This window comes from Cyprinodon variegatus, unplaced genomic scaffold, assembly GCF_000732505.1.
Source record: "Cyprinodon variegatus isolate N-32 unplaced genomic scaffold, C_variegatus-1.0 Scaffold12, whole genome shotgun sequence".
Taxonomy (NCBI): domain Eukaryota; kingdom Metazoa; phylum Chordata; class Actinopteri; order Cyprinodontiformes; family Cyprinodontidae; genus Cyprinodon; species Cyprinodon variegatus.
The window spans coordinates 2,004,079-2,018,164 of NW_015150465.1; the positions used below are offsets into that span (position 1 = coordinate 2,004,079).

The 14,086-nt window shown below is 37.2% G+C and overlaps 2 protein-coding genes across 3 annotated transcripts in view; both read right to left on the reverse strand.

Annotated features, from left to right (window-relative positions):
- LOC107089361 (5-hydroxytryptamine receptor 3A-like) overlaps positions 1-9,027 on the reverse strand; it is a 17,571-nt gene extending 8,544 nt beyond the window's left edge. Inside the window, exons 1-6 of the mRNA XM_015382109.1 lie at positions 8,985-9,027; positions 8,275-8,432; positions 7,946-7,990; positions 7,713-7,822; positions 4,052-4,221; positions 920-1,080 (exon numbers count right to left, since the gene is read on the reverse strand). Of these exons, the coding sequence (XP_015237595.1) occupies positions 920-1,080; positions 4,052-4,221; positions 7,713-7,822; positions 7,946-7,990; positions 8,275-8,432; positions 8,985-9,024 (684 nt within the window). The 5' untranslated portion in view covers positions 9,025-9,027. The remainder of the gene's footprint in view (positions 1-919; positions 1,081-4,051; positions 4,222-7,712; positions 7,823-7,945; positions 7,991-8,274; positions 8,433-8,984) is intronic.
- A 3,615-nt stretch (positions 9,028-12,642) lies between these two features.
- LOC107089299 (5-hydroxytryptamine receptor 3A-like) overlaps positions 12,643-14,086 on the reverse strand; it is a 12,295-nt gene continuing 10,851 nt past the window's right edge. For both annotated transcript variants that reach the window (XM_015382031.1, XM_015382023.1), the window contains one exon: positions 12,643-13,186. In XM_015382031.1, coding sequence (XP_015237517.1) covers positions 12,968-13,186 — 219 coding nt within the window. In that variant the 3' untranslated portion in view covers positions 12,643-12,967. The remainder of the gene's footprint in view (positions 13,187-14,086) is intronic.

A 14,086-nucleotide genomic window follows, 5' to 3' on the forward strand; every position in this document is an offset into this window, starting at 1 on the left:
TAAATAACTTGAACCAATGAGGTCGATGTTTTCTGAAATCAAGGCGAACAATAAGAAAATGAACCAATTAAAACATAGATTTAATGTTTTACAGGCTTGAAAGTTCCAGTAACTTGAATTAAAAAAACTTAGTTGGCAGAACTTGAAAAACTTAGCTGACACAACTTAATAAGTGTAGTTCTACAAAACTTAAAAAATTAAGTTGATGCCTTCAACTCAAAAATTCTGTGCAGCCGGTTGCCTTAAAATTTTGAGTTGAACTAACTTTTTCGTTTTTACAGTGCATTGTGAACCATTAAGCATCGACAATGTTTAAATGTTTACCGTAATCAGTGGGAATTCCTCACACCTTGTTACATTAATGCATTGATCAGCAGTATGGCTCACATTGAAACAGAATTATTGTGCATACTTTGATTTTGAATTTAGGCAGTTCCCCATCATCAATGTTGCCAATTTCACTCTCTCCAAAATCTGCGCACATCCTACAGATAAATAAAATTTCACTCTAAGTTTGTTTTTTTTATTGATTACAACATTTGATTAGAAGTTGGCATTCACAAGTTTCAGGCCTCTTTTTGTTGGTATGTAAGCTTTATAAATGAGACCCCAGATGTGTAAAGAATACTTTTTTATTTTACTTTATTATGAACAAGTACTTATTGTTACTTGTGTTTCCCTTACCTAAACCTGGATAAGAAAAACCAACATGCCTGGTTTAAAAATATGGGGATTTAGATCAGTGTTCAACCAGACTATATATGTTTAAAGACTACAAAGCATCTTAGGAATTATGCATATAGCAGGTGTGTTCAAGGCTTCTATTTGGGTGATCAACAACCTGTCGATCATATTAAAAGCTTCCAAAAGCTACAACTCTCTCTCTTTTATAGTTTGTCAGATGTTTTGTGTTGTGTACCGTGTAGGTCAGCAGCTCCCAATGTCTATCGTTCAAGCTGAGGTTGGAGCTTTCAACAGACATTTGCAGAAACTCCCACTCTCCCTGAGTCCTCATTACCTCTCGGGAAAATTGCGTGGCTCGAGAAGAATTTGAGAATGGAAAAATCCGCATTTCTTTTACTGTTGGGAGAGAAAAAGATGAAAGAAGGGTTACATTTGCTAAATTGCCTCTCAGTCAATACAAGTGAAAGCTTTAATGTGGAAGAAAAACTGCAGAAATGGTCTCAAAAGCTGTAATTTTATATAGATTTTTATTCCATTTATAAACTGAATTGTTTCAAACACTAACAAGCAAGGCCGCTGGAAGTACTCTTGAACAGGGAGTGCGCTGGAAATGTTTTTGGACTAAAGACCTATGAGCCTATAAGCCTATTTAAAATACAATTAAAAAAAAAGTAAATAGATTGAGATTCGCTACTTTATTTTCATATACACTTCAGTGCACTCAACCAGTCTGTAACACACAGACAGGTCAGTATATGCGCTATTAATTAAACTTCACAATAACACTATAACAACGTAGATTTGGTCAGCTGTGTCTATGTCACATGACACTATTAGCGTTACTATTAGCCCCAAAATCCTTATACGTGAACAACAAAGAAATAATTATATTATTATACTATTTATACATTATCTAACAGTTCTCCACATCCATTACTGTACACAACACAAGATCAAAATAACACTCTAAAATACTATGGTTACATTAAACTGCATGAATCTGAATACTGCATGAGTAGATATGAAAGTGTGTGGCGGTGTGTCATATTTCCTCCTCGTTTTTGTCATTAGACTATGTAAATTTACTAGTATGCTGTTGCGAGCGGGATACCATGCCCTGGCTTGCTTGACGTGCCATGAGAACGTAACTTACATTAAGTTGTGTTGATTAGGCGTCAAAATTATTAAATTAAAATCCAAATACACGTAATATTAAAATATGAAAAGGTGAAAATCATTTGCCAAAAATATTCATAAGAAATTTATAAACTGTGCAAACAGTATCTTAATGTTTTTTTTTATCGCCCTCTCACCACTAGGTGATGCTGCAGCACCCCCCACTTCCCGCGGCCATGCTAACAAGTAGTACAGTGGCTCTGGCTAGGGTCCCAAAATTATGTTTTTTAAACATTAAAGTAATAAACATTTTTAACAATTTAAGAAATTAAAAATAATCAGAGTTTTACTCTTCTCCGTATTATTATATCGTCACTGCTCTTCATCATCTTGCATAGGAGTAAATTAGATATCCCTTAAAGATTTTTATTCAGGGTGTGTCTCTATGATTAACTCTGTCCTGTAACCTTGAGAATTTTATTGTACATGTAGATTTCCAGTAATCCAGAATAAAACAAACCTAAAATACTGGGGTGATATGAAGAAATCACTATAAATAGAGCCTAGATTCATTTTTCAATCTTGCAGACTCTGCCAAGCAGTACCTGAATATCCCAACTGCCACATCATCCAAATCTACCTTTGCCAATCTTATTCTGCTCTCCAAGCCTCCTCAGCAGCCAGTAGCATCCCCGACTCTCCTTTATAAGCTTCCTGAACACGGTCAATGTGTCTGCCATTCAACCAAAATGCAAACTTCATTCACTCAACATGTCGAATTCTGACCTGAACAGCCGTGCCAAGTTTATGCTTCCTTCAGTGCCAGAATGTTAGAATGCCCCCATCCCTCATCTCTCCACGTTAAGGGGGCATTGCTCTGCCACTGTTTAATTTCTGTTCAGCTTCCGAGCCTTCTTCCATGTGGCTTTGCTTCTCAATTCCTTCCTCCTCCTCGGCCACAACCAGTTGCTCCCTCCTTTGGAAAATCAACAAGCACAGAGGAAGCCCTTCTCCTTTGCTCCAACCTCCTATCTCAGATTGGCCTAGGCATGTTTTCAATCTGGAAGACTCTGCCAAGCCTTAATGCATTTCCAGAATACCACCTCTTTCGGATCTATCTCCCCAATCTCTGCTCTCAAAGCCTCCTCAGCATCAAATACCATCCAAGACTTTCATTTAACTCATCTCTGCACGTGTCTGCCTTCCAACCAAACTGTAACTCCTCCGTTTAGCTCCCTCCCTCTGTCAGGCTCCTGTCAACCAGTGTCCAGGTTTCAGGGGGAAGACATCTACATTCTCATAAATAGCCCATTTTATCATCATCAGCAATGCTAAGCTATATACCTTCTGCTCGGGTCAGGGTGCAAAACTTCAAAGTTGTAGAAAAATTAGGTTTCAAATCTTTGATTAGTGCAATTTACCTTTCTGCTTCCACCAAGTCTAGTACAGCAAAAAATACATTTTAACACATTTCTTGGTCAGACAAAAGAACTGTTGCTTAGAACAGTTCTAATTCTCAGCTAATGTAGCTTGCCACTATCAGTGTATGTGTGTGAATAAATGGGTGAATGACTAAATGTAGTATACAGCGCTTTTGGTCAAGTCTCCTGAAAAGCCCTTTTTAAGTACAGGCCATTAACCTTTTCCTCATTGCTTTCTGCTGATAAACTCTGGATACAACTCTTTCTGTTGCACATCTTGTCTACCCCAACATTATAGCAGCACCTATCTCAAACTCCATCTGTCCTCTGTGGAAGAATCACAGATCAAGTCTCTGAACAACCCTGCAAAACCTTCCCCTGGCGGCCATTTCCATCTCCAAGATCTCAAGTAAGCGGGATTTTTAATTCAGAAAATCATCTTCAAGATCCCTAATTGCTTCTGTAGCCATTGCATAGACATAAGTCTATGTTGCACATTTCATTACTCTGTATTCAGGATGTGATTTTTCTCCTGAGAGTTATTTCTGCATGTGAGTTAGAAGTCTCAAAAAAAATGTCACACCAGCCAGATCTTTTTTAATATGTTTAGATAGTTTGTGTAATTTATGGCTGTCAATTAAGTGCAAGTTCACTCCTCCATTTGGTTCCAATACACTCCTACTGTATCCTTTCATATATGTTAACCATGAGTATGTTTTGCCAAATTCTAAATGTTTTCTTTTTCAATAAATATTAACGGCTTTAAGAATTAGGGAGCAGGCTGAGCTACAAATAGCGCCATTATGTTACCCACCACATATAATACCCACCGCAGTATATTGCAGAACCGATGGACATGCTGCACTCTTGAGTATCAAAAGGAAACTTGTGGACGTCCATCTTGCAAGTGCTAACTACCCGCATGTCCTCATCATAAAAGATGGTACCATTATGATTTACGATCATGTATGGGTTTGGAGGAGACTCATCCTTCTGTATCCTGAAAAAACATTAAGGTAGAGACACACTTTTTAATGTCTTTCAACATGTTTCATGCTTACATTGAACTTAGACTTAGACAGATTTTATTTTGTCATTTTGTACACACAAGCATATACAAAAATAAATTACGTTGAGTACAGCTCTCTGTTGATTCTGTTAATTCAACTCCGTTGAACAGATGCTGGACTAATTTTGTTTGCTTTAGTGTTGTACTAAATGTACTATAAAACGGTTGTGTGTACTTTAATAAAAGTAAATACACAATAAAGTTGATTACATCTGCAAATCCAGTAACAGAAATTATTAAATTGTAGTTTATCATCATAGCTGCAGAATCACCATAGCTGACTCTATATGAAATATAGTTTTTATTGAGTCTTAAATTTACTCTGTTTATGTGTCTTTCCATAAATTACAGCACATAGTATGCAAAGAAAACCATGTGCTGCATAAAGACATCAGAATTTGAGAATTTAAAAGAAACACTGTGTAAATTTTACCAGTTGTACTTGACCAGTAACCTCCAGATTTAGTATCCCCGGGCCCGCAGGCTGCTGTCAACATTACACTGTGGCAAAATCAATCAGTCTTGCTCTTTTTGGAAGCTAATAGCAAACCAATTTGAACCAGTAGATTGAGTAGCCATGGAGTTACTTGACCTGCAGGCTGAGTCCTGATGACTGAGTTGCTAAATGCTGCTCATGAAATAGGACTCAAGATTCAATGCACTGGATTTTACTTAAGGGGATAGGCAGGCACTGTTCAGAACTGGGGATCGGCTCTGTGGTGAGTTCAGGTCCGGGCCGGACGTCCGATTGCGGACGGGGCTTGAGGGAGCAGGGCCGTTGAGCGGCAGACGTTTCTTTGGGGACCCTGACTGGTGTGCTCCAGTGACAATATGATGTCCAGAGAATGAGGTCCAAAGGGCAGTACAAAGGGGCAATCCAGAATGCAGGTCAAGGTCTGATCACTAGTAGGTTCAGAGATGCAAAGGGGTTAAGCAGGTTCGGTAACTCACTGAGAGAGTGGGGGTCGGGCTCACAGCCGGACATTCCAAGGCAGAACAGGTGCAGAGGTCCAGAGGCCGGTCGGCTAGTGTTTCCGGGTGGGCAGACAAAATCAGATAAGGGAGGCTCGATGATAAAAGGCAGAATCAGGTCAGGTAACAGATAGGCAGACAGTATCAGTAACGCTTGAAAGTACTCAGTGGTTAGCCTGAGACGATCTGGCACTGGGAACTGATCCAAATGAGGTTTATAGGGGAGTGGAGACAGGTTGCCTGGGTGCCATTCCGAACTTAGTCCTGCCCACAACGTTTGAGGTCGGGAAGTTCGGTCTGGCATTGCTCAGTAGTAGCGCGAGTATGCTCGCACAATATCTGGCGGGCCAATCAAATTGTTAGGGCAGGCTTTATACGATGATGGACAGATGATCAACAGTAACGTAATCAACCATGTGACCAAAGCGCGCATGGGTGACAACAACAATGGCTGCCGCTGGAGAGTTTAGGTGAGTAGATTCTGCTATTAGGTCTGTTCTAGAAGATATCGACAGCAAATTAATTTTAAAAGAGGAACAGAGAAACGCAATCAAGGCTCATCTTCTTATTCTAGGCGTGCAACTGCACGCTTTGATTTTTGTTGACAACAACTATGCCATACGTCACGCACTCCGTTGCTCTTATTGGTTGTAGGTCTATCCAATTGAGTGCAGAGCCATTTTTTTCCTGGTTTGTTCGAAACACGCCCCATAATCACAGCTCTATGGAGCAGTATCAGAATCATATTCTGACTAGAATTGAGTAGGACTACGTCAGGCTAGGAGACAGGTGGAAACAGTGAGATATAATAGCAGGCAGGGTGGAGATGAGCAGGTGTGCCGAGTGGTGGATTAGGCTCATGTAGTGACCAGTAGGAGGGTTAATGTCTGTGTGCCTATCATGTGAGTTCTCGTCTTTTCATGTTTTATTACCCTTTTTTTTTACCATTGTTTTTACCCTCCTGCAAACACAATTTCATTCAGTGGACAATAAAAGTAAAGTTGAAGTTAAAACTGACTTGTAAAGACAAGGTAACATTCACACCTCTCGAATTTAATCCTACATCAGAGAACCAAAAATATCTGTTTTAATGGCTAAATGTAACCGATAGCTTAGTTAACTCTTGTGTTTAAGGGCAGCTCAGACTGCCGTAAAATGCCACTCAAGATCACAAGACCTATTCAGAGATGTTCCGACCATCTCCAGTTATAAAGCTGAGATTTTGAGGAGAGCAGCCCTCACTGAGCATCAGTGTGTGGCAAGTGGTACATAATAACCTCAGTAATCATTCAATATATCTTGAATTAGATTAATACATTGGTCAAAAGTTACCCCGTGTGGCCTTAAGTAAAAAATAAAATAAAACACTGATCCAATACTGCTTCTTTAGATATGTCAAATATATAGAAGTGAAACATTTGGAATCTGATCTTCAGAAGCTATGTCTTAAAATAAGTGCATGTTTGAAGAATGTGTAAAATGAATATGCAGATCATACTCTAATGACCAAACCATGCAAATGTAAACAAATACAATGTGCAAAGCAATTAACAGACAAAGACAGCTTTCTTGTGTTTTATATTTCATTGTTCAAAAACCTATGGAAAATGCTCTATAAATATTATTTAGGATTATAATTACTGTTTTTCAAACATTTGTTATCATACAGTATTACCTCTAACTACGTGGCTTACAACCTCATCTTTCTTTTATGATGAAACACAACTGCCTGTGAACATTCAATCCGCTCATTTTTATGGGCGGAACCAAGACAGTTTGTATGCCTTACCGTTTGTCTATCCCCAGAACATGCCCACTTATTGCATGTGCTATAAAAAAAATTACTTTTATTATTTTGAGTCATCGAAGATCAGGCTCTTAACCAGGCACATCTATATGTTTAACTTTTTATGGTATTTTGTTTTCTAAGTAAGTTCTAAAGATAATTCATTATAAAAATGATAAAACTAACTTTAGCTCATTACAAAATGAATAAAACTAACTCCATGCTCTGGTGTTTTCTAAAAGTGAATTAGGATTTGACTTCGTCTAATTCTTGTATTCCAGTGGGTTTCAGCTTTGGATATGTCTCACAACAACATCCAAACTAATGTGGCTGCTCCTGCATTGAACCTTAATTTTGATACTGAAATAAAATGTTCTGTTATTTTTTTTAATTAACCTTAAAACAAAGTTTGGCATTAAAACAGCAACACATTTACCTTATTATACGAACATATAAGAACATTTTCCTTTAGTGGACTAGAAAACAGTGCACAGAATCAGTCATGACATTTTTTGTATTTCAATTTGCATGTTTCAATTCCTATAGTAGATGCATATTATTATGCAGAAGCAATACTTTTCCCACAGATGCTTGAATATATCACAATTATGTCTTTTCTGATATTGAGATGAAAAATGTGGGTGTCTATATGCTGAAGGCTTACATTTCATAGATGAAAAGGTCAGGTTTCCAGAGCATGTCTTTAGGCACCGAAATCTCAGTGATTCCACAAAACTGAGATGGGTCCCAAGAGATTCGCTCATCTTGCCATTGCTGCAATAAAAGTGAATTAAATGAATTAAGTAACTGAAATCAACCAACAAAGGAATAAAAAGTTATACTTGCTGTTATCATCAATGTTTGTCGAGGTATGAAAGAAAATTTCTTAAAACTCACCACTGATACCCAGACGAAAGGTACAAAGGTTTGTGTTTTCTCAACCTAAGAATAGGAACACAAACAATTTCAGAAAATCTGGTTTAATTTAATTATCTGGCGACATTTTCTAGAGAACGATTTAAAATCAAATAGGTTTTGGGTGCATATCTTGCACTGTTTAAAATGTTTAACAGACCTTTACAATGATTGTTACTTACTGAAGGATGTACAAGTGACTGATTTTGAGTTCTCCCTATCAGCATATAACATATAAATGATTTGGATCACTAGAATATATTGATCAGGACATCCCTAATGATGAGTTATATATGTAAAGAAGCCCGTACCACCGACAGAATTGCATAGAGGATGATGTCCGACTTCACCACTGTGACGTGTGTGTGGTCCAGAACGGGTCGGGTCAGTTTAAAAACAGAGTTGTCTGCCGTCAAGTTCAGGTAATCCAGAACATCCTGATAACTGCACACTTCACAGGAAACCCCATCTAAAGAAAAAACAGTTACAAACAGAAATATAGTCATTTTGTATTAGATCAAAATTTCCCTCTGAATAAATGTTTTCCATAATTTGTAGTGCAGAAGAATTAACCTGTGGTACCTATAATCTAATAAAAAAACATCTGTATAGATAATTACTATAAGAGTGGCCTTTCCACTGAGCACTGATATTTATTTCCATTCATCAGGAGCACCCTGAGTGCTTTAGATAAATAAGAATTTGAATTGTCATGTTTCACATCTGAAACAAAAGGCTTACTTGGTTCTGAAGATGATTTAAGTAGAACATGCACATAGGTTGAAGTCAGCAATAACACCAATAGAGCTATATATACTTAAAGATTCAACAAGTATGTACAAGCCTGATGTAGCTCCTAAACTAAAGTTTTGTCACATATATAAGTGGATGTATGTGAGGCTAAACTCTTGTTTGATGGAAAACAAATCTTTGAAAATTGTTGATTAAAAGCATACACTGTCTATTTGCAATAAAGACAATCAATAGCCCATAATGGAATTGGCTATTTAGAAGAACTTACCTATGATGGTACAAAGCAGAACGAAAGAAACAAGCATCATCTCAAGAGCTTTTTGCAGGCTTGTGGGACCCGGGTGGTTGTCCTTTATTCTTAGCAGTAAAGTCCACACTTAAATGAGCCATCCCACTACCGTGGTGATGCGTGACAGATAATTAACTTACAACCGAGGAGACATTCATTGCCTGCTATGTATCTGGCTTTGCTTTTATTCTGCTGACAGCTGTTTACGGCAACAAATGAGTTACAAAAAGCCAAACTAAATATAAAAGACAGGTGGAGGACATCTATTAGTTTAGCATGAGAGATAATGTGACTTTACAGCTTGCTGTCAACAAGCAAGATTTAGCTCTGAACTTGTGACTTCAGCCAACTGTTACCAAAGAAGATGATGCAACAGATAGAATTTGATTAGAATGGAACCAAGGCAACGTGAGAGCAGCATTATGAACACTGTCGCCATTACAACCCACTTGTTTTATTGTTGCCTCCTGCCAGTCTAACTGTGGGTGTTTCATAAAGGTCTTTAAAAGCCTGGAAGTAATGGCTAAAATGATAGAATATCTAATAGTTGATTGATCAAAGACAAAGTATTATATTTCTAGAGTTTATTTAATTGAGGTTTAATAATTTGTTGACTAAATTAATTCTCCCTCAGTTAGTTTATCAGAAACTAAAATTAAACATATTACCAATTAAAAACCATTCTTAAATCTGAAACATCATTATCAAAACATAAAGATATTTAGCTCAATGCACGCTATCAATGTAGGTTTTTATCATTAAATACATATGTGGGTTCTTGGTAAGATTTAAGATAAAAATGCATTTGCATGAATACACATACATATCTATAATGTATAAGCGTTCAATTATTTTTCAAATGTTTTACATGAATTTCCAAAACACACAGAAAAATAAAAATCAAAAAAGCATACCCGACATATATTTTTTTTTATTGTTGTTCCCTCTATTTTTATGTGATGTTTAGTGTAATGTTATGCTTTTCTGGAAAAAGAGTTTCACCTGAAATAAATGAATTGGAAATTTGATTTTGGGGTTTATTCAAATTTAACTTTCTCTCCCCGAGCATGGCCTACATTTAACAACCACTCTGCAATGCAAGATAGGAGTATATATAGCAAGCCATTAGCAGCAGCAGCAGCTTATAACATTAAAGCAAGGAACTCAGGAGGTATTAAATGAAAAATGACAGCAGTTTACCTCAGGAAAAAAGAACAGATCATTTTTATTTCATCAATACATCTCATATGTATTAGTTCATGACATACATGCTTTTCTTAAACTATAAAATGTGAATAAATCACTTTTTCTTTTACACTGTAAAACATTTTTATATATATAAGTCATTCCTTTTCCTAAAACAAGTTCATTTTCCTTGAAATAAGCAGGTGAGACACTTTACCAATGGAATAAGTAAATTTGCATTTAAAATAAGAAAACACTTCTGTAGTCTCTTATTTTATGCGCATAATATCTAATTATCTTATTTTAAGGGACAAAATTCTCAATCCATTGGCAGATCATCTGATTTTCCTATTCAAATCGAGGGTAAATACACTTATTTTAAGAAAGTTTTACTCATTCAATTTCCAGCTTCATATTTAGAACATGGACAAAAAACACTATTAATGTAAACCATCCCTGCAGTTTAATACTGTCATTTTGCAGGGGGTTCTTATTATTTAAGGACCTGCAGCTCTCTGTTGGGGATAAAACATACGCTACACTAAGAACAGCAGCAAACTTTTAGGGACTCCTCCTACCTGACTTGGGGGCTAACTAAGCTTTTTCTGGGATACTTTTTTAGTTTTTTTTGAGGTGAGTTTTTTTTTTTTTTTTTTTTTTGGTACCTGTAGCCTTTTTAATATTTCTCTTGTCCATTTTTCTAAGATTGCAGCAATTTTTGTTTTGCTCTTTTTTCTGCATGTCATTTTTTGTTGTGTAATCATTTTGTAGTTTGAATCACTCTGTGTTATATCGCTGTAGCATTTTTGTTTTGCACTTTGTCTGAATGTTTGTTTGCATTTTCCATTTCGTCTGCAGTGCCTTTGGCTCAGTGTGGCCTTTTTTAGCCGTGTTCTGTGTTCTTGAACCTGTTAGCCACTCTAAATACCACTTACCGAAGGCAGCAGTCTTAGCAGAGACTCCCAGATTTCCTTCTCCCCAGAGACCTTCTACAGCTATGCTGAGGGAAGACCAACACTCCCAGTCCCGCAGAGATACATAATCCCTCCAGCATAGTGTTAGAATAATTGATGAGGTGAGTTTATAACACCTTAATATTTAGCTGCCTGTTGCATGTTAGAACTAACCCACAATTGTTTATCTAAATAAGACAGTTTGTCTGTCCGGATATACAGTTATAATCATTCTGCACGTGGCAAAGATTTGGAAATGGAATGAGAGAGGTGTCCTTCAGCTAAGCACAAAGTGTTATTTTGATAAGGCTGGAGCCATGGATGTCTAATCATCTGCTAACGTGTATGATGTAATGATGTGATAATGTGGCATACTAGAGATGTATAAAATGCCTCTTTAACTGTTAATCATGGCCGCTTCCTGAGAGGTGAGCCTGGGGGTGTGCAGCTGCCTTCTGTAACTCTAAGCAACTTTTCTGATCTGATTAAGATTAGGATTTCTACCTAAATCTGTTGTCATGTCTGATGGTTATTCAATACATATAAGTTATGAAGTGTTATTGAAAGAGTTTGTCCAGAGTGATCTCTTTTCAGAAAGAAGAACTGGAGAGAGAAAGCTTCAAGGTGCTTATACAGAGTCTATCTTTAACAATAGTGAAAGAAATGCTGGAGGAAAGTGTCTCCATACCAGCGTGTCCTGGAGACACCTCCCAATGGGCATGTCAAGGAGCATCTTAAAAAGATTTTCGACACCTCAGCTGACTTCTCTTGAATTGGAAAAGAAGTCGCTCTACAGAGCTCCTCATCTCCTAGGGAGAGCCCAGCCACCCTGTAGGGAACGCTCATTTCAAGCCGCTTGTATTCAAGATCTCTTTCTTTGAGTCTTCATCCAGGTGAGGGTAGGAACGTAGACGACTGCTAAATCCAGAGCTGTGCTTTTTCGCTACGCTCCCTTTTCACCACAGCAGACCAGTGCAGTGTCCTCATTAAAGCAGCAGCCACACCGATCCATCTTTTCATTTCCTGCTCCATTCTCCTCTCACTCGTCACTTGAGGCAGGAATTCTCCTCCCGACAGAGGTTAGAAAAACAGAACTCAGATAAAATAACTGTCAATGTCTGGTTGAGGTTTGAGGACCCCAATACAGAGGAAGGGAGGCAGAGGTGAGTTCTTGCAGTTTTATTTGAATGATCACAGTTAACAGAAGCAGGAAATCAAAAATCCAACTTAAAATGTTAAACTAAGCAGAATCATGGAGACATCAGGGAAAACAAGCACGAGGAGCCAGGAAAAGACGAGGAGAGACGAGGAACCAGCACTAAGGAACTGCACAGGGAGGGTATTTATGGTTGACTGAACAAAGGCAGGACTAACAAGCTGATTGGGAGCAGGTGAGAATAGAGGCTTCTAGAAAAGAGCTAGGGAAAAGGAGACCAACACCAGAGGGCAACAAAGAAAAGCCTAAGAACTCAAATACATCCAAAAACACAACATTGGCAGATAGAATATATAAACTTATTTTAAGAAAGATTTACTCATTCTTAGAAGGTTTTTGCAGTGTATAATATTCAGCTTCATATTGAGCTCTTTGTTGGGGAAAAAATCTATTTGTTTGAGTTGATATATTGATGTTCTGTGTCTAAAAACTAGTGTAAAATCTGTCACGCCTGTGGGACTTAAATAGCTTTGCCGCATGTATTCAGTTCAATCTGCTTTGTGAATTTAGTGAAACTAAATAGTATCACCACTGATACCTTTTACAAATCAACATACACAGGTTAGATCTACAATAAAGAATCTGTTGGAAGCAATTTGCTCATATTTCTAGGATTTCCATTCTCTCCAGATGAGGAACAGAAAGAGGGAAATGGTGATGGTGTAGCAAACAAAGAAATATCTGTTGATCCTTTTGGCCCAGGACACAAATTTCATTTTCTCATCTCTGCCGCCCAGATGAATGTAAACTTTTTTCTGCAGCTTCTGCAGCTCGTCCAGGATCAAGAGCAGCATGCGAGACTCTTCTGACTGAAGGCTGCTGTAAACCTGGAAACAAGTAGATGACATTGTTTTTTATTGCTGGGTGCCCACACATTAGCAAGCTTAGCTAGTTTTTAAGGAGTTGTTAATTACCAACGTGAGATGAACTAAAAAAAAAACCTGGGCAAAAAGCCTTCAATAATTTGGAAAAAAAAAAAAATAAAACTGATTGCATTTAAGAAAAGTTATCAATAGACATTTAAGCTTATTTATTAAACTGTCTTTAAGATTTTATAAACCAAGAAGCTTTTAAAGAGTGTAGCGTAAAAAGTATGATCAGAGGTGTCAAAAGTATTAATGTTTATTAGTCAAGTAGAAGTATAAATCCTTCTATTTAAAACAAGTTTGTAGAAATTAGGGAATCAACTTAAGCTTTTTACTCAAGTAAAAGTGAAAAAAGTAAAAGTTTTTAACCTTTCAGTGTAAAAGTAAAATATGCTTTAAATATACTGCACTATAATATTAAAGGAACATTTTTCTATAATTCTGCATGATAATTTCCTTATATTTATTTTTCTTAGTTTTATATCTAATGGTAAAACTTTCAAATTCAACTGTGCCTCATCTCGAAAAAACTTTAGATTTTCGTATCTGGCGAGATGGTGCAGCGACGATTCAACCACAAACAAATACATTTTCTGGATGAAACTAATTATGTTGATGTTGTAGAAAGTATAGATAATTGCAAAAAAAATGTAAAGAGTAGAAGAATGATCTTGGAGCTGATGGCTGGCATTGTTGCTCATTCCATTCACTTGTCTAACTCTGCCTGGTTGCTCATTACCGCTCATTTGATTCACCTGCTTATGCCTCTATTTAGTGTGCTTGCATCCAGCTATCAGGGCCAGATTATTCTCGTCCTCATGGTCCAGTGATGAGAGGCATTTTGTACATGCCATAACGTGT